General features: G+C 45.1%; 1 protein-coding gene and 1 long non-coding RNA gene across 2 annotated transcripts in view; one reads left to right on the forward strand and one right to left on the reverse strand.

Moving 5' to 3' along the window:
* Window positions 1-6,049: 6,049 nt before the first annotated feature.
* The window catches only part of MARCHF1 (membrane associated ring-CH-type finger 1), an 83,309-nt gene continuing 63,928 nt past the window's right edge, over window positions 6,050-25,430 (reverse strand). The window contains exons 3-4 of the mRNA XM_045517068.2: window positions 19,116-19,263; window positions 6,050-10,307 (exon numbers count right to left, since the gene is read on the reverse strand). Coding sequence (XP_045373024.1) covers window positions 10,012-10,307; window positions 19,116-19,263 — 444 coding nt within the window. The 3' untranslated portion in view covers window positions 6,050-10,011. The remainder of the gene's footprint in view (window positions 10,308-19,115; window positions 19,264-25,430) is intronic.
* On the forward strand, window positions 12,909-16,196 carry LOC141579615 (uncharacterized). The gene is made up of 2 exons (XR_012511347.1): window positions 12,909-13,490; window positions 14,945-16,196. It is a non-coding gene; the product is annotated as an uncharacterized LOC141579615 (long non-coding RNA).

The raw sequence follows: 25,430 nt of genomic DNA on the forward strand, positions 1-25,430 counted from the left end.
TATAGGTTACTGCAAGATACTGAATATAGTTCCCTGTGATATACAGAAGAAATTTGGTTTCTTATCTATTTTTATATATAGTAGTTAATATTTGCAAATCTCAAACTCTTGATTTATTCCTTCCCACCCTCCTCCCCTTCGGTAACCATAAGTTTGTTTTCTATGTGAGTGTGTTTCTGTTTTGTAAGTAAGATCATTTGTGTGTGTGTGTTTTTTTTTTTTTAATATTACACATATAAGTGATATCATATGGTATTTTTCTTTCTCTTTCTGGCTTGCTTCACTCTCCAGGTCCATCCATGTTGCTGCAAAAGGCATTATTTTATTCTTTTTTTATGACAGAGTAGTATTCCATTGTATAAGTATACCACAACTTCTTTATCCAGTCATGTGTCGATGGACATTTAGGTTGCCTCCACATCTTGGGTATTATGTATTGTGCTGCTATGAACATTGGGGTACATGTATCTTTTCAAATTAGAGTTCCCTCTGGATGTATGCCCAGGAGTGGGATTGCTGGATCATATAGGTAAGTCTATTTTTTTTTTTTTTTTTTTTTGAGGAATCTCCATGCTGTTTTCCATAATGGCTGTACCAAACTACATTCCCACCAGTAGTGTAGGAGGGTTCCCTTTTCTCCACACCCTCTCCAACATTTATCCTTCGTGGACTTTTTAATGATGGCCATTCTGACTGGTGTGAGGTGATACCTCATTGTAGTTTTGATTTGCATTTCTCTGATAATGAGTGATATTGAGCATTTTTTCATGTGCCTATTGGCTTTTTATATTTCTTCACTGGAGAATGACTAGTTTAGGTCTTCTGCTCATTTTTGGATTGGGTTGTTTGTTTGTTTGTTTGTTTTTGTTACTAAGTTGTATGAGCTGTTTAAATATTGTGGAAATTAAGCCATTGTCAGTCTCATCATTTGCAAATATTTTCTCCCATTCCATAGGTTGTTGTTTTGTTTTGCTTATGGTTTCCTTTGCTGTGCAAAAGCTTGTAAGTTTAATTAGGTCCCATTTGTTTATTTTTGCTTTTATTTCTATTGCTGGGTAGACGGCCCTAGGGGAACATTGCTAAGATTTATGTCAGAAAATGTTTTCTCTATGTTTTCTTCTAGGAGGTTTATAGTGTTTTGTCTTATATTTAAGTCTTTAAGCCATTTTGAGTTTATTTTTGTGTATGGTGTGAAGGAGTGTGTTAACTTTTAAATTTACGTGTTTCTATCCAGTCATCCCAGCACCACTTGCTGAAGAGACTGTCTTTTCCATTGTATGTTCTTGCCTCCTTTGTCGAAGGTTAATTGACCGTACGTCTGTCAGTTTATTTCTGGGCTGTCTATTCTGTTTCATTAATCCATATGTCTGTTTTTATGCCAATACCATGCTGTTTTGATTACTGTAGCTCTGTAGTATTGTCTGAAGCCTGGGAGGGTTATTCCTCCAGCTTTGTTCTTTTTCTTCAGTATTGCTTTGGCAATTCTGGGTCTTTTGTGGTTGCATATAAATTTTAGGGTTATTTTTTCTAGTTCTGTGAAAAATGTCCTCGGTAATTTGATAGGGATTGCCTTAAATCTGTATATTGCTTTTGGTAGTATGACCATAACAATATTAATTCTTCTAATCCAAGAGCATGGGATATCTTTTCATGTCCTCTTTAATTTCCTGAATCAATGTTTTTGTAGTTCTCCACATGTAAGTCTTTTGTCTTCTTGGTCAGATTTATTCCTAAATATTTATTGTTTTGGATGCAGTTTTAAAAAGGATTGTTTCTTTGTTTCATTGTCTGATTTTTTTTTTTTTTTTTTTTTTTGGTATTTCTGTGGTTGGTTGTAACTTCTACATTTTCCTTTCTTATTGTATTTGTTTCCTCTGTCTTTTCTTCTTGGGGAGCCTGGCCAGAGGTTTGTCAATTTTGTTTAATTTCTATTTTATTTATTTCCTCCCTGATCTTTATTATTTCTTTCCTTCTGCTGACTTTTAAGTTTTGTTTGCTCTTCTTTTTCTAATTCTTAGAGGTGGTAAGTCAGGTTGTCTATTTGAGATAGATTGTTCTTGTTTTTTGAGGAGGGCCTAGGAACTTTCCTCTTAGGACTGCTTTCGCTGCATCCCATAGATTTTATGTGGTTGTGTTTTCATGATCATTTGTCTCAAAGCGTTTTTTAATTTCTTCTTTGATTTCATTGTTGACCCATTGGGTTTTTAGTAGCATGTAGTTTAGTCTCTGTGGAGTCATTTTTTTCTCATTTGTTTTACTGTGGTTGATTTCTGGCTTCATGCTATTGTGGTCAGAAAAGATGCTTGAAATAATTTCTATCCTCTTAAATTTGTTGAGGCTTCTTTTGTTTCTAAGTATGTGGTATATCTTAGAGAATGTTCCATGAGCACTTGAAAAGAATGTATCTTCTGTTTCTTGGGGATTATAATGTCTTAAAAATATCAACCAAGTCCAGCTGTTGTATTGTGTCAGTATCTCCATTTCCTTACTGATTTTCTGTCTGGGAGACCTGTCCAATGCTGTTAGTAGGGTGTTAAAGTCTCCTGTGATTGTGTTCCCATCAGTTTCTCCCTGTATGTCTGTTAGTATTTGCTTTATGTATTTAGGTGCTCCTATATTGGGTGCATATTTATTAACAAGTATAGTATCTTCACCTTGTATTGTTCCTGTGGTCATTATATAGTGTCCTTTATCCTTCTTTATGGCCTTTGTTTTAAAGTCTTATTTTGTATGAAATCAGTACTGCTACTCCAGCTTTCTTGTCATTTCTGTTTGCAGGAAGCATCTTTTTCCATCCTCTCACTTTCAGTCTGTGTGTGTCCTTCACCCTAATGTGGGTTTCTTATAGGCAGGATATTGTAGGCTTTTGTTTCATTATCCAGTCTGCCAGCCACTGGTCTTCTGTGTAAACTAGTGGCTGGCAAATAGCGAAGTGGCAAATGGTAAACATTTTAGACATTGCAGGCCAAGTGCGGTTTCTGTTGCGTGTGTGTGTGTGTGTGTGTGTGTGTGTGTGTGTTACCACCCTTTAACATATAAAACCCTCATGGACAAACCCCAGTGGGCTGCAGGCTGGATTAGGCCTGCGTGCCAGAGTTTGCCAACCCCTGGTCTAACTCAGTGAGCTCAACCCCATGGACACAGACTAATGACACACTTCTAAGCTGAGAGCTGCTAGCTCTGACATCTGTCGCTACTGTTCCTAATACCTGATAACTTTGTGCCTTGCTGACATAGATCTCTCTTTAGGACTCTGTTCACCTCAGATAGAAGCTTTTTCTCCTTTTATGTCCCTTGTGCCTCAGGGGCAGGAGATTGGATAGGGGTCCCCACTTCCAGACAACTTCTCCCTTAGTTTTTTGAAGTTACATCATTATCCCCATTTCCTTATTATCTTACTTCCCAGAAGCTGCCTCTGTCCTTTCATTAAAGACTAGCTCTTGGCTCAGTTTTATCCTTTATTTCCGTTGTCTTAATGATCCCGGTAGTCTTGTGGATGATAGATCTGACCCTGTGATCTTGAAGTTCACAGTCTGTCCATCCCATCGGGCCTCTCAGTGATCACACCAGGACCTCCTGTGAACTGGGCGTGGAGCATTCCCGTCTCCTGTCCCTCCCACTGCTGACCTTCCACACTCCGACCTCTTTTCTCTCCTTACGCATCACCTGTCCCGTCTTCCAGTGGTTCTTGTTCAGCTTGGATTCTGAGTTCATGGTTGCTTCCTTGCACATGCTCTCCATCCCTCTGGCCTCTTGCGCATCTAAACCAGGCGATGCTCAGTTATCCGTCTCCTTCATACCTGCTGTCTGCAAGGAGCTCAACATTCCTGGAGGGTAGCAACAGTCTGGTTTTCTCATTTGTGTTTGCAAGGCTCAGGTGGATTCTCAGCGCTGCTTAGCAAGTTCACCATTTCCCTAAAAAAATTGTTTTCCTACTTTGAGACAGTTATTTTACAACTGTCTCATACTCTGTACTTGCCTCCTCGGCGTTCAGCTGGTGACCTCTTACACATCTTTGAGAAAACAGGAACCACCATTTTTCTTCCTTCCACTACAGTGCATGCAGTGACGTTTCTCCTTTCAGAGGCAGAGACCTGTGTTCCAGGTCCCGTTCCCCGTTACCTTCTCGGGAACCTTGATTCTTCCGGGTTCTTCATGTAATTTCTCAGGCTAGAACACTGGCTGTGTGTCGTCCTAGACTTCCCGTGCTCCTGCCCCTGCCCTCCCCCCGTCTCATTCAGGTAGGTTTTCTGGTTCAGTTCCCAAAAAGAAAGTGGGATCAGCCCGTGCCGCGCCATCTGCACTGCTCACTCTCCCCTGAGCCACCGCGTCCTGCTTGTACTGCACGTAGTAGCTCCTTCACCGACCTCATGCCACCATTCTTGGTCCTTTCAATCCATCCTTCAGAGTTGCTCATGAATTTTTGAAAACATACAGTAAAATAAGCTGCTTCTGTGTTGAGTAATGTTGCAATATTCCATTCCATTTTTTTTTTTATGGAATGTTTGTTTGTTGGGGTATAATTTAGTTTCTGATCACTGTTTTTTTAAGACTTTTTTTTTCCTAAGAAGTTTTTATGTTCACATCAATATTGAGAGGAAGGCAGAGAGATCTCCTGTATGCCCCTCAACCCCACTCACGCGTGGCCTTCCCTCCTACCGACATCCCCCACCAGAATGGGGCATTTATTCCAGTCGATGAACCTTCATTCACAACCACTGCATTCTGAGTGAAATGTGTTTTCTGTCCCAGGGCCGCAGAGGCCTGGAGTGACTGGACTCCTGACTGCCCCTCCAGCCTCAGCTGGTTTCCTCTGGCTCTGTTTCACATGTGCTGGCCTGTCCATTCCTGGAGTGGCCAGGCTGTGTCCAACGGTGGACCTTATGTGTATCCAGTGAGGCCAGGCTTGGTCGCAGCTGACCTGAACCTTAGAATACGTCTGATTGTCCTAGAACAGGAGGATATAGGACGCTGATGAGGAACTGCCACAGGGCCTTCGCATTTACCTCCCTATCATGGGAGGACAAGGGAGGCAGTTTGGCGTTGCCTCCCGGGTTCTGATGGAATAGGAGACTCCCCCCCCCCCCCGGAGCCACCGGAGCGCACCTACAGGCTGTGACTTGCTTAGCTGTGTCGTGGGACTGGCCCCGCTCCTTATGCTGTGTTGTCGTGTCATCTGGCCCCTTTTCTTTTTGCCTGTTTCCTTGGGACAAGATTCAAGGGGAGTGGGCACCTGTGTTCGTCTTTCTTTTGCTGTCTCTGTAAGTAATGAATGGCCTTACTCTAACAAGGGCTTGTTTCCTCACTGGCTGAAGCGTCCTGGACATTCCTGGTCCAGGACTTTGCAGCCTGCATCGCCTTCTCCCTGAGGTAGAGTCCCCCGACTTGCTGTCCTGGTAGCCCTGTCACAGCTCCCAGTCTCAGATGGTTAGCTGGACTCACAATGAGTGATCTGTGATCTGAGCGTTTGTTGTCACCTGGGAGGTGCGAGAAGCCTGCAGAGTCGCATATTCAGTTTGGGCACAGTTAGCAGTTGATAGAAAGGCCTGCAGGCGTCTGGGCTGGGCCGCCTGCTGACCCTGAATCCAGGCTTGGAAGCTGGGGCTTTGAGCAGGATGTTTTCCCCACTAAGCACTGAAGCTTTTATATTAGAAATAGATTCCGAAGGCTTTTTCTTAGTAGTTATTATCTGTGGGTAGAAAAATGCTGCTATGTTTTTTTGTATATCCAAGCCTTATTCATAAGAAATTTTCTTCTCTAGATTACATTGATTTTTCTTAAAGTTTTTTTTTTTAAACAGGGTTTGAAAGTCTGTATAGATTCTTTGCATTGGTTTTCCCTTGTTAATACACCTATTTATTCCTTTCTAAAATGTCGTGGGTTAATTTATTCCTTTCTAAAATGTTGGCCTTAAAAGAATTATAAATATGTTCAGACCCTGTTTAAAAATTCCGATCATTGTAAAACCTTAAGAACTCAAGGCTGTTACAGATAACAAATGCAGAAATCCAGGTAAGTTAGGCAGAAAGCATAGAAACCACAACAAAGCTTTGGGTCACTTGTTTAATGTACAAAGTCGTTCACAGGTAATTCTTTTCCTTAATTTTTCTTAGTACACATTATGCACAAAAACAGTAAACTGTTAATGCAAGAGACTTAGGTAAGACCAAAAGGAGTACAAATGCTCAGTCCCCGAAATTGCACACAGGTAGAATTGTCTTTCCTTGTTTGTTTTAATGCAGTTTCAAATGGGCTTTCTTCAGATGTGGAGGAAACACTGCAGCCCAAGATAACAGTGCTCCCTGTCAGCTGTCGATATGTAAAATAGCACCTTTGGGCTGACGTCGGGAAAGAAAAAAGTTTCTCATCTTTCTTAATTAAAGTGTAAGTCGTAAGCAATCACCAGGTAACAACTACAATAATGGTAATTAGAAGTTTTAAGAGCTCTGCTTTGTTCCAAAATATTCATTGGCTCGGCCGGGAGAGCTGAGCTGTCCAGCAGAGGGACCAGTCTTCCCCCCTCCCCTCCATGACAATCATAATATCTAAGTGATGTCGTTGCTCTAATGAGCTAATTTTCCAGCCCAAAAATAAATATTTTAGGACCTTCTGCAAAACAAGATAAATGTAACTATGAGGCCATCTCTGTAATCACATCTAACAGCAGCTCAGAGTGAGACTGAATCCCTGGGCACTTGGGAAGACTCCTTCATACATAGATACAGAGAGAGAGAAGGAAGACGGGTATATACATCCTATCTTCCTTCAGTTTCTCCACCGCTATATATCCCAGGGCTGGGAATCATTTTTGTCTTGTTTGTGTTTATATTTGAACTTATTTGCCTTTTTGGCTTCACTTAAAAAAAAAAAAAAACAGTAACTGGATTTCATTTTCTTTACAATTTCAATTTAATCTTTGATTTTATACAATAAAAGTGACAGTTCTTTAAAAAAAATTTAACAGCATAATTGTCTGTTTTGTGGTATTGATAATACCACAGATTCATGATTATAAAAAGCCAAGATTTTAGCAGAGCTGTACGTTTATTCTTCAATTTCATTCCTTTGTTTCAATTCCAGTTTATTTCTTAGATGAGCAAGAAAATGTGCTTCAAAATACTGTCATTCCGGAGAGAAGTTTTTCTTTTTCGAAAGGCATATCCAGTCCACAAAAGCTCTTTCAGAGCCAAGCCCGTTCACTGTACTGTTGCCACACAGAATATAAAAGAAAATGATCAACATCAAGTTTTAAACATACATAGTTATTTCATATTGTTTGAACCATGAGCAGCCATTGCAGGAAAACCTTTTACAGATTTAAATTCAGGAGTTTAGGATTTAAAAAAGTGAGAGGAAGGGCAGAATAATGCTGAGTTTTTAATCTCTTAGGGAGCTGTATTATTTCCTCATTTCCAGAAAGTCAAAGCCCATTCAAGTTAATTTTGAGAATTTAGGTATCATCTTTTATTAAGACAGTAATGCATGTTTTTATTTTTCATCCTAGAACTTCTTAGTGTTCAGTGTATCCCTTAATAAATGAGGCCTGATTTTAGCTGGTCATCTCCTGCTGTGAAATGAGCTATGCTAAGGTTTGTACAGAATTTAAATCGTATTTTTGGTGTAATTCAGATAAATAATCCTTTTCCTTACAGAGCAAACAAAATGGAAGTCAATGTTTTTTTGCTGGTGACTAGACTTTGTTCCCTGGGGAATGTTTGTAAACACATGTCGCCATTGCTGAACCTCAAGAAAAATGGGTTAGGAAAATGCTTGGGAAAATTGTCAGAAAAAAATGAGTCATGGTCAGTCCCTTGGGTGAGGTTCCAAGGTTCCATCACCCAAAGCTTCGTGATCCATCAGTGTATTTATCTTTAAACCTTGAGAATGGAAATGAAAGAAGTTCATACAAAGTGTAGTTTGTTTAAGGTTCGTAATACTTTTTATTACACCATTATGTGCAGAAATTTTGGTCCAGTTTAGTTACCTCAACCTAGTTTTTCCTGTGCCTTCAGTCCGTGTTTCTACAACAAGTTTTAAGGAAGATGGGTTTTAAACTTTTGTTTCCTGCCTGACTGAACACCTTGACGTCTTTCTCGTGTATATACAGGAACACACACACACACACATGCTCCCCCCACCCCCCCCAACACACACACAGTTCACGCTGTTGACCTTTGCTTTATTTCTAGGAACTGGGACTACTGGGATTCAGTGTCAGCCACTACTAATGCTGTAGCCTCTTTCTCCTCAGTGGAAGGTAATTTCTTTTTCCTTTTTCCTATGATACCTGTGAAGAACAAGCACCCTCAGTTACAAAGTGCATCAGTGTGATCCCCAGATTTGTGCAGTGCGATACCCAGGCTTTGGTTCTGTGTCCATCGTGGTCGCCTTTTCACAATAATAAATAGGACAGCTAACAAAAGTAAATCACCTTGTTATACGTAAGACATCTTTCTTTGACAGGTCACTATATTTATAATCATTAATCCAGCTCACTGCAATATTACTCACACTTCAGTTTTACATGGATATGCAAAGAATACAATAATCGACTGAACTGTCAAACCTAAACAACTCAATTTATTATCACAGAGTCTGTTGAATGTTTTTGCTTCCCAGATGAGCAAAGGAAATAAATACTGTCGGATTTTTAAAGTGAAGTCTGAATGCTTGGTCATGACTACTCATCCATCAATTTCATGCCTTATGTGGATTAAAAAACAGTACGTTTGACTTAAAAATATTTAATTTTTATTCTCCCTATCATAAGTGCCTCATAGTAGCAAATAAGTTAATTTCAGAACTTTGCCACAGGCCGATTGCTTTGTACCTTTTGTTTTTTCACTCTTCAGAGAAACAGTAACTTCATCTAACTCGTCAACCAGGATATTTGATTTGATTAATTTAATGCTCTGTAAAATCATAACATTTGTGATATTTTGAATTTAAGATGAATTAAGCTGCCGTTTTGAAGTAGTCAACCATTAGACGAAGCAGAGGCTCTGTCTCTGATTTTTGGGCTGCACCATCCAGTGTGGTTAATTTGAATTGAGATACGCTGTAAGGACAAAATACATACTAGATTTTGAGGACTTGGTTCATAAAATAAGACGTAAAATATCTCAATAATTTTTACATTGATAATTAAAGGATAACTTGGGTATATAGTGTTAAATAAAATATAGTATCAAAATTAATTCCACCTATTTTTACTTTTTCTAGTGGGGCTACTAGAAAATATTTAATTTGCACATGTGGCCCTGCATTTGTGGGTCACATAATATTTCTGTCTGATAGCACTGGTTTAGAGAGACTAGGTGAAGTGCAGGACTTCCGTGGGTATTTAACAGAGCTAACTGAACCCAAAAATCTCTGAAAAATCTACCGTTGCTGATTTAAACATAATTCCAAGTACTGACATCTTCCAAGTGTGTATTGCATCTATTTTAAAAACATGCGTCTGTCAGAACAACTGGACTCCACTATAGCCGTAAAACCTGTTAGCTGTCAAAAGTGTGAGTATCAAAATGCACGTCTTCCAAGTTTGCTTCTGATGTGCCTCAGGGATAGTGCAGACAGTTTCAAGCTGAAAACCAAATGTGTTTGTTATTCCCAGATGAGATAGTTAACAGTACGGGGCCCTAGAAGAAACCGACGTTGCGGTTCTAGTCTGTCCTCGTGAACTCTCCCTGCGCTGTGAAGACTCGGGTCTGTCCACTTAGTCTCCTCCTTTCCTAAAAGCGTCCCTTGTGCTAGTGGTTCTTGATTAATTGTGTCAGAAGTCATTTGCCAGCAGACCTGCCAAGTTTCCTGTTCACACTTGGTAACTGCTTCGTGGGATCCTGGTCACTTGGTTCCTCTCCTTTCCTTTTTGAGCAAAGTAAGGACAAATGAGTCAGAGAGAGGAGAGGAGAGGAGAGAGAGAGGGTGACGAGCTCAGGATCACGGCTGTCAACTGTGGTAGCCGAGGGCCAGACCGTGCTCTCAGGGACGCAGTCCCGGCCGGCCCCGTCACACCGGTATGACTTCCGGGGGGCCGCCCTCCGCAGATGGCAGTGAGTTGGTTCCCGTTTGTGACACAGGCACGACCCCGGCCTCCTTGGCGTCCGTGTTCACGGTGCACGAGTTCTTGTCCAGCCTCTTGGCCGTGTCTGGGCAGTTCTGCACAAAGATGACGCGGTTGTAGGCCTTCAGCCTGCGCCACAGCTGGACGTAGACTTTGCACTGTACGTACATGAAGACCAGCCCTCCTGTGAAGCCAATGGCCACCACAACCAGTTTTGTCCAAAATGGCCATTCAAGGACACCTTTGAAAGACAAGGGAGAACGTTATCACCAAGTTTTCATCAATGGTTTGGTGGTTTTTTTTCCCCCTATATTTCCATCAAAGTACCACACCTGCCTGCTGAATTTCACAGATAAGGAATAAATAATTCTTAACTAGTAAAAATTAGAACCTGAACTGCTGAATTGCTTGCAGATATTCTAGAGGTATTGTCAACACTGTACAGGAAGAAGTTCTCTCGCCTGCTGCTCCAACCACATCTCTCATGCCTCTTAGCACCAAGGACCTACTGTGCTCATCAGATACCACGTGAGACTGACCGGCTTCGACATTGATTCCTGACAGCTAAATCTCTTAAGGAAGAATAGTGAACATACCGAGTGAAAGAATCAGATGTTAAGATCCTTTTAAGAAGGTAAAGTGAACAGGTGCATGTGTGGGACCCACAGGCCCCCCACCACGCCGTCATTACCTTTAAAATTAAAAGAAGAAAAAAAGCTGCCACATCTCACCAGAGAGAAAGAATTCCTGAGTTCAGACGAGCACGCGATTTAGGATGCCATCTGTTTTATAAATCTATTTTGTTACTGAGAACCATCTCTTAGACATTCTCCATCTTAATTTCCATCACCATGACTAGAAATGGACTTTCTTTTACAAACAGTTTTTAAAACTATTCATTTCACGAGAGATTATGTAAGTACAACAGTAGTGAGGCCGCGCGTAATCACACAGTTAAGTACGTGACGCTGACGAGTCCACCTCCTGCCAGCGTCGGGGTGGCGTGGAGGACATGGCTGCCTTTGTTCACGTGACAGGCTGTCACGTAAAAGAGGAGGGTGGGTTGGAGTTTAGGGGAATCAGTGATTCTACTGTGGGTTTTATTTACTTTTTCTTAAAATAGTGAATAGAGTAGAAAGAAAGAAACATCCTACCCACATTTTGTAATAGTGACATTTACTTTATGCTCCTGGAAGCAAAACACTCCGCCCTGTTTGCCTTGTGTTAGAGGGCTTCCCTGGCTCCCTCGTCCTGTCTTGCAAGAACAGGCCTGACCCACTGAGGACCAGCGGTTCTCAGCTGGGGGCGGCTGTGTTCCTGGGGCCACATTGGGCAGTTCCTGACTGGGTGGGGTGCTGCTGACTCAGGAGATCGAGGCCTGTGATGCGGCTTGTGGACACCCTTCCGGGTGTAGGACAGCACCCCCGACCAGGAGCTACCGGTCCGCGGTGTCAGCGGTGCCGAGGCCGACAAGCCCTGTCACAGAAGGCCACCACGTGAGCTTTACTGGGGACTCTGCAGGGAGGACTCAAATTAGACATCTTGGAGTTCTCCAAATTCAGAAGGCTTTTTACTCTTGGCTGTTCAGTTGAGCAGTAATTTCTCCTTGTTTAGGAGGATTTTAACCACAGACAAGCTGGAGATGAAGTGTGGTTAGCATCCATTTTTAGGTTGATCCCCACGGATTATGGCTCCCGTTCCCCTCGGGCTGCAACCTCGGGCTGCCGACTGTTCTGTAAGTGCCTGGAGATCTCTTCCTGAACCTTTGCCCACGATACTTGCCTGGGATTTTGCTTCTCTGTTTCTGCGTGTCTGCCTGTCCCATAAAACCTGACTCAGAAGTACTTTCCTGCTGGAAATAAGCTTTTCCACTCGCCCCAGTTTCACGTGACTTCTTACACTTGTGGCGCGAGTTCGCTGTACCATCAGTGATTTCTGCTCTGCTCTGCCGTGATCCTGACAAGCGCAGTCTGCGTCTGCTTGGTCTTTGTTTCCCACAGTGCCTGGCTCAGTACATATTTCAAAGATGAGTAAAAGCTTTTTAAAAGTCTGACTTGGATTGTGCTGCCTCAGTCTTTTCAGCATAACCAGACAGGACAGCCTTCGTTGACTTGTCAGTGGAACTGCACTTCCCTGGGACAGCCTGAAGAAGACCCCACCCTTGCCCCACCCCTCCTTCGAGACAGTGACCAGAAACCACGAAAATACCGGAGAATCCGGGCCGGGAGTCGCCAGCTGCCTTTTTCTCCTCCAGTTCCAGGAGACTGCTCCCCTGCCTCCTTTCACAGGGTGTCTGAGTCCGTCTTCTCTACTCAAGTCAGTCCTCCTTGCTGCGTTCTTGGGGAGTCCAAGCGCCTGCTGTTTCCCTAGACGAAGTTTAGACTGGAGGGTACCCCCCACCCCACAGCCGAAGGCCACTCGGGTACAAACCCACTGTCCAGAGGACCGTCTTCCAAAGACAGCCTGGTCTTTCTCTTTGCCTTTTTCCTAGTGGACAGGATGTTTGTTTTCTTTATAGAAATTATCATTGAGCAGTTAAAGATTTTACCTCGGGAAGCTCACCATCAGGACATCTTGAGAGGAGGTGCCAAAATGAGGCTAAGTGGGCTCTGCAAGGTCGCTTTCCTTGGTGAGATGCGTTTGCTTCCTTTCATTAGACTGAGCGTGTGGTCTTCATGCTCCGTTGTGCAGGGCTAGTCAGTTCTGTGATGGAGCGAGAATGAGCCCCGGGAGGCAGTGAAGACGGCACGGGGCCGGCTCCCCGCGGGCCCCTTGCATGAGCCAAGGAGTTCTCTGTTCTCACTCGTGTATACTTGAAGCTGGAGCCTGACCTTGGAAATGCCAAGAGCACAAAGTTGTCTCTGCTTGCCAGTTCGAAAGGGGAGTTTGGAAAATCCAACTTCAGGCAGTGCAACCATCTCTTCTCTTCTCTATAGACTTCTCTTCTCTACCTCTGCCTTTGTGCCGGGGGTCTTCCTTCAGGAGTTTCTGCAGGTTTAGGAAGAAACTCTGCCCACACCTACCTCCTAACCGTGGGCAGGAAACAGACGATGCTTGGAAATTGCTGGACAGGAACTGGAGGAGCAGATACTCTGGTCAGCCGTCATTTTCTAAGGAAATGGGGATCTTCTCTTGTCCCTCATAATAGATGAATATAATTGATTCATTCACTTTCCATATCGTCATGCCAGCCTCACAAGAATGGGCAGTAAATTCTCAAGCAGCCTCAGCAGACAGTTAAAATAACATCTTCCAGACCCCCTTCGTCTGATCGCCTCTGTGTGACGTGGTACTTGAGGGCTGCAGCAGCTTCCAGGCCATCCCAAGACAGTCGGCACACGAAGAGGTTTTCCAGGAAAGGCTTCCGATGGTCTGTAGGCTGGTCTAGTGATGTGCTATGGAAGACTTCACGATTTAGCGCTAGGTGAATCTTAAGTGCTATGTTCTATCTGCCCGAAAGTGCAGTCCTTCCAAAACCACAGAAAGCAGGACACCGTTTGTAAAGAGATGTCTGTTTAGACAGCGAGTGAAAGCCCTTTAGACAAAGCAGGCAGGCGGGCCATTCAGTTCATCGTAGGCTTTGGGGAGTCTGCATCTAGGCAGGATTTTTCTAAGGAGCCAGAGGGAAAAGAGGAAGTTCTGGTAAAAGTAGCTTTGTAGAGCTTGAACGAAAAGGTAAACATGAACGAAAGTAAAGTTTGCAATTTTTTTTTTCAAATAACCTCCCCGCCCATCTTCCTCAAGGCCCCCTCCACTGAGTCTGAGTCAGGAGACACGTGCTGGGGAAAAGGGCCTTCCCCTCAGGAACCCGAGGCTCGAGTCCACCAACAGGACCACGTCCACCAGCTCTGTCATCTCCTTTATGGTCACTATTTCCTCATTTTCACCCAGAAACCCCCCTTTCCCTGGCTAAGAAATACCCAAATCCTAAAGGATTCAGACTTGCCTACAATTTCGTTGCAGATCAGACCTTACTTGGATCTCCCTTATTGTTGTCAGTGGCTTCTCAAGGGCTGTTTCCTTCAAAAATAGAGATTTTGCGCAGTGAGATAGCCCCATATAACATATTAACAACCTCTTCCTTAACTAGTTCTAAGAGTAACAGTCACTGCGTGAACACGGACGATACACGTGCAGCATCTGTATAACCCAGCGCTTCAGTTTCTCTGATGTGAGCTCATGTTCATGGTGTATTTGAAAAATGAATCATAGAAAGAAACCTTGAAGGATGTTCAGTCCAACTTAGAGAAAATGAGAAAAGCGAGCTGCAGGGTGATTAGTTATCTACTCAAGGTATCTGGCCCACGACCAAGGCAGAAGCAGACCCCCAACCCCTGACCTCTAGCGGGGTTGGTGCTTACCACGTTTGGATTGTGAACAATAACAGCGCATGCAGTTACGTTAAAAAAAGGAATGCTTATCCAACAGTGCTGAAAAGGAAAGTATTCTGTGGATCGCAGGGAAGTGATTTTTAACACACTCCCTAGGCCCACTTCAACGTCCAGCAGGGCTGCCCAGCCCTGGACGTGCTCTGAGGCCCTCGAGGGAGTCAGACGGGAACAGAATCAACTTGCTGTGCTGGTCCTCGTGGTGAATTCATTTAAATGGCCCTGGGGCAGCCTTAACATCTGCGCCTACAGCCTCTTTAATAGACAGGAGGAATTGTTCCATTTTCTTGGTCTGTATTTTTATGATTTGATTTCAACCCGCAGGGTGTCCCGGAGCATTCTGCCAGAATATGTAAAGATAAGGCAGGAGGAGTGATTACCCCCCTTGCCCCCTTGCCCCCTCTGCCCCTAGTTAGAGTTGGCAACATGGGTAATTTAGGGTGTTAAAGTTTTAAGAGCCACGCATTTGTCTTTTGTTTTGTCATCACAGGTAACAGAACGAGAGGGATGTGGGGCATGACGCATATTTAATCTGAAAGGACAGCCGGTGAAAAACATACCAAGGACTTTTTCCTACAGTTATTACAGCTCAGAAGATGTGGCTGTTTTATATTCAACCTCCACTCTGGTTAAAGAATGGCAATTTCCTTCTCAAATGTTTCTGAAGGTTTTCAAGATGCATTTAAAATATTTTGACTTTTAAATTATGCAGTTTTTTTCCCAAAAACTTTAAAAGCAAGTTCAGGGTCTGCTCTCGCAGTTCCAATGCCAAAGGAGGGTGACAATGACAACTCAGACAGATGCCCCCGCTTCCCAGAGATGTGCGCTGTGGGCAGTCAGGTGTTAAAGACAATCCGAACATAAGCACAGGGAGACTTTTACCGAAAAAACTTCCACGAAAGTCACCACGGTCCCATTTGACGTTACCCAAGTCTGGATTTGTCCCACCTGCAAGGGGCTGTAGGAACAGCCCCGGGACCACTTCTTGATAGAGATCGTGCTTCCTAACTCAGGGGCTCTGAACACCAAAGATGAAAGTTACCTCACCTTCACTTGCTTTCAAGAAACTGAAAATAATTTGTAAAAATATATGGTAGAAAGTTGACCCTATATACTGTGTGTCTAGACACATGGAAAGATAAGAGAGAGAGAGGGAGGGAGATGTAGACAGAGACGTCAGAAAGCTCGCCTTTGTCATTCAGGCTTCTGTTGGGAACTGTGACTAGGAACCTGAGCGACAGTACATTGGGGACTGTGGTCTGAAATCCTGTATCCACCCAAAACTGAGAAAGGAAAAAATACTCTGAAGAACAAGTCTAGAAGAACAGTAAAGGTGGAAAAGATCGTGCCACTCCTTCCACACTGACTGAGCCCCTTGCTGGGTCCCGGACACTTGGCTCGGCGCCAGGGATGTGCTGCTGAACCCGACAGGCACGGCCGGCCCTGCTCTGAGCCCCGTCTGCTCGTGAGGGAGATGGACAATTAAATGAGCAATTACAGTAACGCCTGATACTATTCCTGGTAGGGCAGAGCTGCTCAGCATGACTGCACAACAACTGAGTAAGGGCTAATTAACCCTAAACCTCGGGATGGGGCTGGGCAGGGGTGGTGGTGTACAGCTCAGGGGTAGAGCGCATGCTTAGCATGCGTGAGGCCCTGGGTTCAATCCCCAGGACCTCCACTGAAAAATAAATCAAAGTATTAATATCTCTAAAAGAATAAATAAAAACCCAGGCTTTGTAGTGGTGTCGAAACTGCACAGGTGATTCTCTGGGTGATCAAAGGTGGGGAGAGTGCAGGATGAGCATGTGCTCTCTGAGAGGGCGTGGGGGTCACCTGCTGGCTGTTTCCACTCCCAGTGCTGGGCCCCACCCCAGGGCCTCTGATTCACAGGTCTGAGCTGGGGAGAGGCCAAGGGTCTGCATTTCCGACAAGTGCCCAGGTGATGCAGATGCTGCTGGTTTGGGAGCCATTGAGGTGGCAAGTCCTTCTGGCTCAGGGAGCTGAGCTAGGTTTCCTGGAGGGAGTGATGTTCAAGGTCAAGTGTGAAGGCTGAGTGGGGTCGGGGAGGTGTGTGATGTAACATGTTTGTGTGAGGAGTATGCAGAGGTGCACACGAGCAGCTGGGAGGAAATGTTCACGTACAGAAAAGCCGAGCAGGGTCTAGAAGCAAATTTGGGGGCTGAAGGGATGCTCAGCAGAGCCAGCCGCAGGTGATGGGGTCAGCAGGGCCCCCATACAGAGTCATTTCAAGAATGATGAGTACATAGGGACAGAATGCGGTCAGATGTGTGTTTGTAAATTTGCTGCGACAGCGTTATTGGTTGTGGGTCGAAGGTGGGCGAAACTGGAGGAAGCCTAAAATTAAGGAGCAGTTGCCGTTTTTGAGTAGAAGTTGTGACAGTGTGCACACGGCAGGTGGCAGTGGGGAGGGGTTCCAGACGTGTGTGCGGCAGACCGAATACCATGTGATTGACGTAGGTGGACGTGGGTGGGCTGGGGTATGCGGGATGGAAGCTGGGTTGGATTGGGTCACGGGGGTTAGCAGTGCCTTTCCTGCAGGTGTTGGAGTGGGAGGTGATGGTAGGTTATGGACTGGACACTGAGTTTGAGTGCCTGACAGACCTCTACGTGGGAAGGTTCCGGAGGTAGGTGGAGGTGCGACTGGGGTGCAGGAGGAGCCAGAGGTGAATGTGGGGGGGCAGCTTGCCATCACAGAAATGACATCTGAAGACATACGTTTGCCCTGGTAGAACCAGGGTCGGGGGGAGGGTGTGGAAGGAGGTTGGGTCTGTGGGTTTCTCGGGTTCTGGAGAGACTTGGCTGCAGCTGAGACAGTCACGTCCACTGTAGGATAAATGAGTGTTGTTCACGCACGTGTCAGAAGTGGGATTGGCTAAATAAGAGAGAGGTTCTGCACCGCCTGCCCATGGACCATGTGAGGTTGCTTCCTGTGGTTCTGTTGGGGAGGGAGGGGTGCCTTCACCTTCTTTTCCCTCGCCTGTGCCGGGAGAGGGAACAGAGGGGCCCTGCAGGCTGGGACAGCCTGATCCAGGCGGGGCGGCCACCGGGAGAGGGCACTCCTGCGCCGGGGCAAGTTCATGATCCTTAGACACGGAATGCTGGACTGGACATGGAGACAGACAGTGTGGCCACCAGGTCTGCTCTGGACTGCAAGGAAACAGGAGTCCGCAGGTGGCAGGCTGGGTGTGGGGAGGGGGGAGGTGGCGGGACGCCTCTGTTCTGCAGTAGACACACGATCGCAGTGTCTGTGGTGTACTTTGTGTTATGTGGCTTGAGCCAGTACCTGTAACTCTAGGGGATGTGGGCTTAGAAAAAAAAAAAAGTTTCTATCCTGAAGAAACTTGTTTAGTAGGGGTGTGATAGACATTTAAAATCCAGCATCTCAGGAACAACGCATAGTATAGTTGTAAACAAGATAGTTTGGTATAAATTGTACATAAATGAATTAATATTGATGCAAAAATTAAACCCCCCACACACCTGTTTTTCTAGCCACAGTGCTTTCGTTCCCTTCCAGGAGAGGACAGCGGGGTCTGCAACGCCGTCACCCACCGCCCACCCCAAACCCCCTGCCACACACACACTCCGGCTACATAAACCACATCCCACTGGGTCTGGAGTCCTGGTCCTTTTGAGCCCAGCTTGGTTCTGCTCCGGGGCAGGGGGACAAGAATGGGGTGCTCTCCCCGCTGCCTTTGTGAATCCAGATGGAGAAACAGGAAACAAACCCCTCCCTTTGAAGACTCTCCCTTCTTTCCTTCACTGCCTCTCATCTTTTTTTTTTTTCTTTCATTTTCTTTTTTTTGAGGGTTGAGCAAACATACACTGTTACCATCTGAACAACAACTCCCTCCAAATGCACCAGTGGTTTTCACGTAATATACATCCCCCCGCCCCAGGGAGAGGCCAGGGGAGTGTTCCTCACCGGTTCACCAGCTGTGGTTGAGGCTGTTCGCTGAGGCTGGTAGGGCCTGATGAGAAACAGCTGGTACCGTCAGCAGTGACGATAAACAAGCTACTTTTGCTTCTGTCTTGAATGCCTTGTCCATTTAAAATGCTACAATGCGCCTTCATGATTTTAAAACATCTTTCATTGTGGACTCGACACCATCCTTCACTACCAAACTTAGCATGGCAAAACTTTCAACCTGCAGCGTTCATCCACTCCGTCAGGTTACAGAGTCCTAATTAATAAGCTACAGCAGGCTCTCTCCTTACCACTTCAAAGGAAGCCATGACTAAGGTGAATTCAATAAAATGAAAACCTTCCATTTTTACAGCTGTTTGCCTTTTCATATCAGGCAGAACCTGATCCTTATCCTACAGGCTATAGGGTATCCTTTAAAATACACAGATGCCACTAAAGCCTGAAGTGCTGTTTGACATCTGTCTGCTAGTGTTTACAAGGACTTGATAAATCTTGCTTCTCAGCGCGGGTCCCCGTATGTTCAGTGTTTTACAGCAGAGTGTTAATCAGTAACAAAACTGGAGGAGACTCCATCACCAGTCCTGGGTTTTGCTGGTGCATCCTACACGCACCGGGAAATAGCCCCCCTGCCCATCTCGAGGCACCCTTGTAGACTGCGAGAGAGAGAGAGAGAGAGAGAGAGAGAGAGGGAAAGGAGACACGCTCTTACCATTGTCGTTGCCTTGCTTGATTTCCTCCGCCGTCCGATCTATCAGCACGTACAAAGACCAGACCACGCAGGTGATGGCGATGACGTGGAACGTGACAGAGCAGAATATCTTCCTCCTCTCGCTCGTGGTCATCTGCAGCTTCTCCCACTGCAATCACAAAGGAACCACACAAAAACTGAATCTCCACCTGGGAAACTGCTCGCATTCATACCCCAGGCAGAGCTAGATGGTGACTGGAGGGAAGACGTTAAAGAGCTGCAGTTTTAGGTGACACCACAATATTCAAGTACGTCTTCATGTTTGAAAAGATCTAAAATCATAACCTGTGGTGTTATATAAAATATATATATTAAAAATATAAAATATATTAAAAATTACTTAAAAATATATTAAAATGAAAACAAAAAGATTTTCCTATTTCCAGGTGAATTACACCAGGTCATTTCAGGTTTGCAAGCCTGTAGTTGCCTTGTGTGTAACATGAAGGGGACAGTTTCAATTTCATACAGCTTTCAGAAAACATCTCCGCTCAGGTTTCTGCCCACCACTCCTCTGTGGTCCTAGGTTATAAGTAGTGATGCACAGTCTCTTCTCGGACTCAAACGTAACCTGAAACAGTGTTGCATTCATGAACGTGCAAATTTAACAAGAATTTGAATGGGCTGAGTGATATCGGGGGAAGAGTCAACATCTGTTCACAGCTCCTCTAGAAGATGCATTTCATCCTCCAGGCGATGGGAGGGAAAACAGCTGAAGCCCCTTTTCAGAGCAGTCTCGCTTTTCTGTTGCCGCCATTGTCCCAGTCACCGTCCCTGAGTCACACCCCACTGGCAGTTGAGGGCTGCTGCCGCAGTCTGCGAGAGGCGGAGGGCTGTGATTTTTATAATCAGAAATCAGGGATTCTATGCGGAAATGTGCCCACTATTTACTTGAAGAGATAGACTCTCCAGCGAAGTTTTGATGCCTTGACAGCTGGATCTGTCACTTTATTCTCATGTTAGGGTTTGTGTCTTTTTTGCATATTTCTATAGGAAAATCACATCCCTATGCTCTTATTTCAGTCACAAGTAATTACTTCAGTCATCCCTGATTCTTTACATTCTTACGGTCTTTCTAAAGCAAAATCCTTAGAGCTTCAGAAGACCCCCTCCTTCCTTACCCCACCTGACACGTGCACCCCCCGACACACAACTCATTTGATGACAAGAGGGCACACAGCACACTTCACAAAGTCCTGGCTCTGCCACCAGCTCTGAGTCACAGTGAAGCCGCTCAGTCTCTCTGGACCCAGCGGCCTCGTCTCCGTAAGCGGCAGAGGCGTGATGAGAGGTTCGGAGGAGTGTGCACTCCTCTCCTCCTTCGTTAACAGACTAAGCCCAAGAGGCTTGGCACTGTACCAGCTAAAGCCGCTTTCCAGCCTTCCTGGCAAAGATGGGCAGGGACTGCATCCCAGCGACAAGATGTGAGTGGCTATTTACTGGGATTGCCCCTCCTCCTTTCCTTCCTGTTCTCTTCTTTGTTACCTGGAATTCCTAATTAATGGCAGGAGTCCCAGCAGTCACCTTGCAACCTTGAGGCAAAGTTGAGCCCATCAGCCATCGCCCACCTGGGGACGCCACTCATTTGGTCGGAAGCAAAGCCCTGTGACTGAGCCACAATTTCTCAGGACTCTGCTCCTCACTGTCAAGTGCAGTTCCTGATGTAATCACTGAAACTTCCTAACTTCCCTTCTGCTCTCACCATGAAGGTCCTATAATCTCATTTGTAAGAGAGCACAGTATTTAAAGTCTGATCACCATCTTCCAGAAAGGTTCTTCAACATTTTAGAGAAACAAATGTTTTCTTTACAAACACATCCGTTCTCTGCTTTTACTGGCCAGTTATCACAGTTTCCCTTATAGGGTCTGTTAGAGCTAGTTAACCATTCATACCTCATCCTGCACTTGCTTTTTCATCAAACTATGTATTATTCTAAGTAAATAATGGAGAAATTTTAGTAATGAAGGGCGGGGAAGGCCAGATGCTTCAATCTAGAATCTGTTTTTAATTAACATCGTAGTGAGAAGATTTCAGTCGGCGCATCTTGGCTTTTACGAAAACCTCACGTCAGACATGTGAAAGATTGATTTTTAAAATTTCGTTTTGTTACTGATTTATTGTAATGATAATCTGAATAATCTGTGTGATTATGAAATAGAACTTAGCATTTGGCAACAGCACCTTTTGCTTTAATAGCTATTTCTTGAATCACCTCAGTGTTCAATACGACCAAATAAAAAGGCCAGGGTGGTGCCGGAGGGCAGCTGTATTACAGGTCGAATTTCCTAAATGTTGCAAGTGGATGAAAGAGCCCTCGGCGACAAAAGGTTCACACTGAATCCACCCGCAGTGGTAAAGCTGGCTCTGGGGGGGGAAAGAAACCCTTAAAAACTGGGTTTATAGATTCTTCAATCTAAGGAGCATTTTGATGAAGTGGCTGAGCCTCAAATAGAAAAATACTGGTGGGGCTGACAGGGATAAATCAAATCATCTGTAAAGACTCCTTTTAGTTCCAGACAATAGAAGCCCCGAAGCTGTCCCTTCCTCATCTCAGCAGCGTTTTAAGGAGAAGTGAAGCGTAAAGGGGTATCAGACCGCCACCTCCCTTTATAAACCCTCGCAGGGACCACGCAGGAATTCACCCTCCCGCACACGAGTCAGCGCAGAACCACCGCGCCCTCTCCCGGACGATCACATTACTGCACACGATACCCGGCACCAGCAGAAATTCTACAGACTTCATAAAATGTTCATCCGTATTTTTGTGTTTTCAGGTTTATATACAAAGTGTGAATATACGCTTTGGAAGCCCCAGGAATGAGAAGTGGGTTAACAAGGCAGGATCGAAATCTCGCTGTAACCAAGTTGTCCTGAAAGGGCAAATGCTAATTTATTCCTTGGGATGCTGAATGAAATTCAGTACCAGTTCACAAGACTTTGTGATAGAAAAGCAATAATCTGCACAAATGAACATAGCATCGGGGCTCCCCTGCCCAGCTTTATAAAAATAATGTGTACTTATGCTTGCAGGCCACGTGTCCAGTGTCCACCCCTGGACCCCCCCCCCAACACACACAAACACTACAGTTGGGGTGGAGGGGTGGGATTAAGAGGTGCCCCCTTGGTGCTCAGTTTTAAGAGGACACGTCTCTCCAGGCGGTCTCCGTGGAGCTGGTGGAAGGTCCCAGAAGCAGCAGGGAGGGCGGGGAGGCCTCTTTCCCCGCCAGCCCCCTGCCCTGCCCAGCTCGCAGACTCCCTTCACCCGCAAATACTGCAAAACCAGCTTCGCAAATCTTAGCGCCTCCGACCTCGCTCACCCTTTCCAGGATCGCTGGGTCTCTGGCACCTGCTTACTGACGTCGGCCTTTGGTCCCTTGTCCAAATCCCTCAACTATAGAAGGAAGTGAACAGAAACACTGTTATTCACTCAGAAATATACAACAAGGTCTTTCTGAAAAGACCTCCAAATTCGAGTCTAAATTGATGCAGACATCGTTTCTGTGAAATTCACCATTTCTGTGAAAAACACCATTCTAGCGAGATGAAACTGAGCAAGCTTTCTAATTTAAAATTACTGGTATTTGGGTTCTGTCCTAAAGTATAAATTAAAGCACTGCCTAATGAGAATGCTTTTTAAAACTTTGTACCAGGGAAGAATACGGGCAGTTTATTTGCACAACATCTAAGTACACAGGGAGGAGGTGCTGCTTTACCAAGTCCATTTTTATTTCTTCCTTGACACAGCCCCGCTGCACTTTCCAACGCTGCTAACAGCTAGAGGAGCCAGAATTTCAGCAAATCTGGAAAATGATAAAGCAAATGACCCCCACCAGGTGGCACGGGGCCCGCTGAGCTGGTGGCAGTGATGTGGTTTTCCAGGGTCCCCGGACCTGAGAATCCCTGCCAGCCTCCGGTAGGCCCTTCCCAGTCATTTCAGCAACTCAGCCTAAATGCAAGGGCTCATTTTAACTCTTTTTTTCCTCCCTGACCCCTGCATATCGTAGGGTGGGGTTTTACTGCATTAAGAGTGAAAATAATACTAGGAGCAGTAAGGCTAGTTTATTCCGTTAGCTCCACGCCCAGTAGGATAGTTGTGCTTGAGGACAGGATGGAACCCAGCGGAAGTTCAGCAGCTGTAATACTGGCCAACTTTCTAGGGGGCCTGGCGGTCTGGGGCAGTGGTTCTAAAAGAGTGGCCCTCAGAAGCATCACCACCAGCGTGGGACTTGTTAGCGTTAAATTAATCAAAGAAGGATGTCAGGCGGTGGTGGTTCCAGTGCCCTGACGCCAAGACAGCCCACATTCTAAGCCTCTAAACACCTCAAGGTTGGGACACAGGAGCTCAAGGATCACCAGTCACAGCCACCTGTTGGCTCTAATCACTCGCCAGTCAGTGAGCTCCCCACTTAGCTTCTGCACTTTCTGTCATAGACAGATGACTAGGTAAAGAAGATGTGGTATACACGTATGTATACACACACACACACACACACACACAATGGAATATTACTCAGCCATAAAAGAGAATGAAATAATGTCACTTAAAGCAACATGGATTGACCTAGAGAACGTCATTCTAAGTGAAGTAAGCCAGAAAGAGAAAGTAAAATACCATATGAGATCACTCATATGTGGAATCTAAAATATGACACAAATAACTTATTTATAAAACAGAAACAGACTCACATAGAAAACAAACTTATGGTTACCAGGAAGGAAGAGGGTTGGAAGGGATAAATTGGGAGTTTGAGATCTGCAGATACTAACTAATATATATATAAAATAAATATACATAAAATAAATAAGTTTCTACTGTAGAGCACAGGGAACTATATTCAATATCTTGTAATAACTTATATTGGAAAAGAATCTGAAAAAAATGTATATAAATGTACAACTGAATCACTATGCTGTTCCCCAGAAACTAACACAATGTTATAAATCAACTATGCTTCAGTTAAAAATAAGGAGTACCCACAGTATAGGGCCAAGTTTAAGTCAGCTAATGCACATGAGCGAGACAAGTCTTAGGCACTTAGAAGAAATCAATAAACGGTTGTCGTAACTTGAAACTTGCAGAACCACCGCTATACCAGACTCTGGGGGTTTCTGCCTTCATGTTGGTGCCACCACTGAAGGATGGGGAGGGTGAGTTGGGATTTGGTGGTTTTTCAGATTTAGGGCCTCCTCCCCACCAAGTACAAACAGATTTTTCTGAATCCTGAATCTCACAGCAGAAAAACACGATCTGTTTTTATCAACTATTTATACAAAGAACGGCAGGGGGATGGATTTCTGTGCGTGCACTGGGTAGACGCTCCTAAAGGCGGCACAGCGGTAACTTCCTTATTGTTCGGATTGGAGGAGATACCACAGGTCGCACTCCATGTCCCAGGAACTTTTCATTCTTTCTGTCTGGAAATTCAACTCAAAATGGTAAAGCCACCCAAAGAGACACCGTTCTGGGTGACAGTTTCCAACAGAAAGTTCAAGGGACTCAAACATTCCAAAATAAACTGCGGCGCTGATGTGAGCGTGTGGAGGTGACGGTGTCTTTCCTGAGGAACGTGGTCCAGGAGGCAGCAGTGCTGCTCTGTCTCAGTGACGGCAAAGCCCAGGCGGCCACCTGAGGACGGATAAGGAAAGAAACGGCTCGCGCTCCTCAAAGGTCATTCACTTGCACCTCTGCACACAGTGACTCTTAACGTCTGCTTTTCACAAAACCGTACTGAGACCAACTGACAGGACTCTACCCAGACAGCTCGCATCATTTTACAGGGTTTACAGTAGTACCGGAACCGTCCAGCTGAGTAGAAAAGCAGACGTGTTGTAAGAAGGCAAATTCCACTTATCCCAAAAATCCAAGCATGACTGCAACATTTTAAAGCTTGAGGAACAGCTGCACGTGTTGAAAGCAACGGCAGTGAAAATATCTCGTGCTGACGGGTTAAGCACCGTAGCCAGCTCAGTGCTGGGGGGAGAGAGAGGTCTCAGCCGCCCGATGAGAAGCTGCCCAATGCAAAGACACTCATAGAATTAGAGGCCAGGAGAACAGAAGATGTTGTGAAGATCTAGGGGGAGAGGGGGTCTGGGGTGGTGGGTGAGGAGAGATGTATGTTGTGACAGCCGCATGGAACATACTGGAAGCCACTCCTGCTCAGAGAGACCCTGGAGTCAAGTGACAGGACGCAGACTCTGGGCTCAGGCCCCCTGGTCTAGCGCCGGGGGCAGGAATCTCCCTGTCTGACTGGCGACAAAGAACCTCTCTCCTGAGA

The sequence above is a fragment of the Camelus bactrianus genome, chromosome 2, assembly GCF_048773025.1.
Source record: "Camelus bactrianus isolate YW-2024 breed Bactrian camel chromosome 2, ASM4877302v1, whole genome shotgun sequence".
In the NCBI taxonomy this organism is placed as follows: Eukaryota; Metazoa; Chordata; class Mammalia; order Artiodactyla; family Camelidae; genus Camelus; species Camelus bactrianus.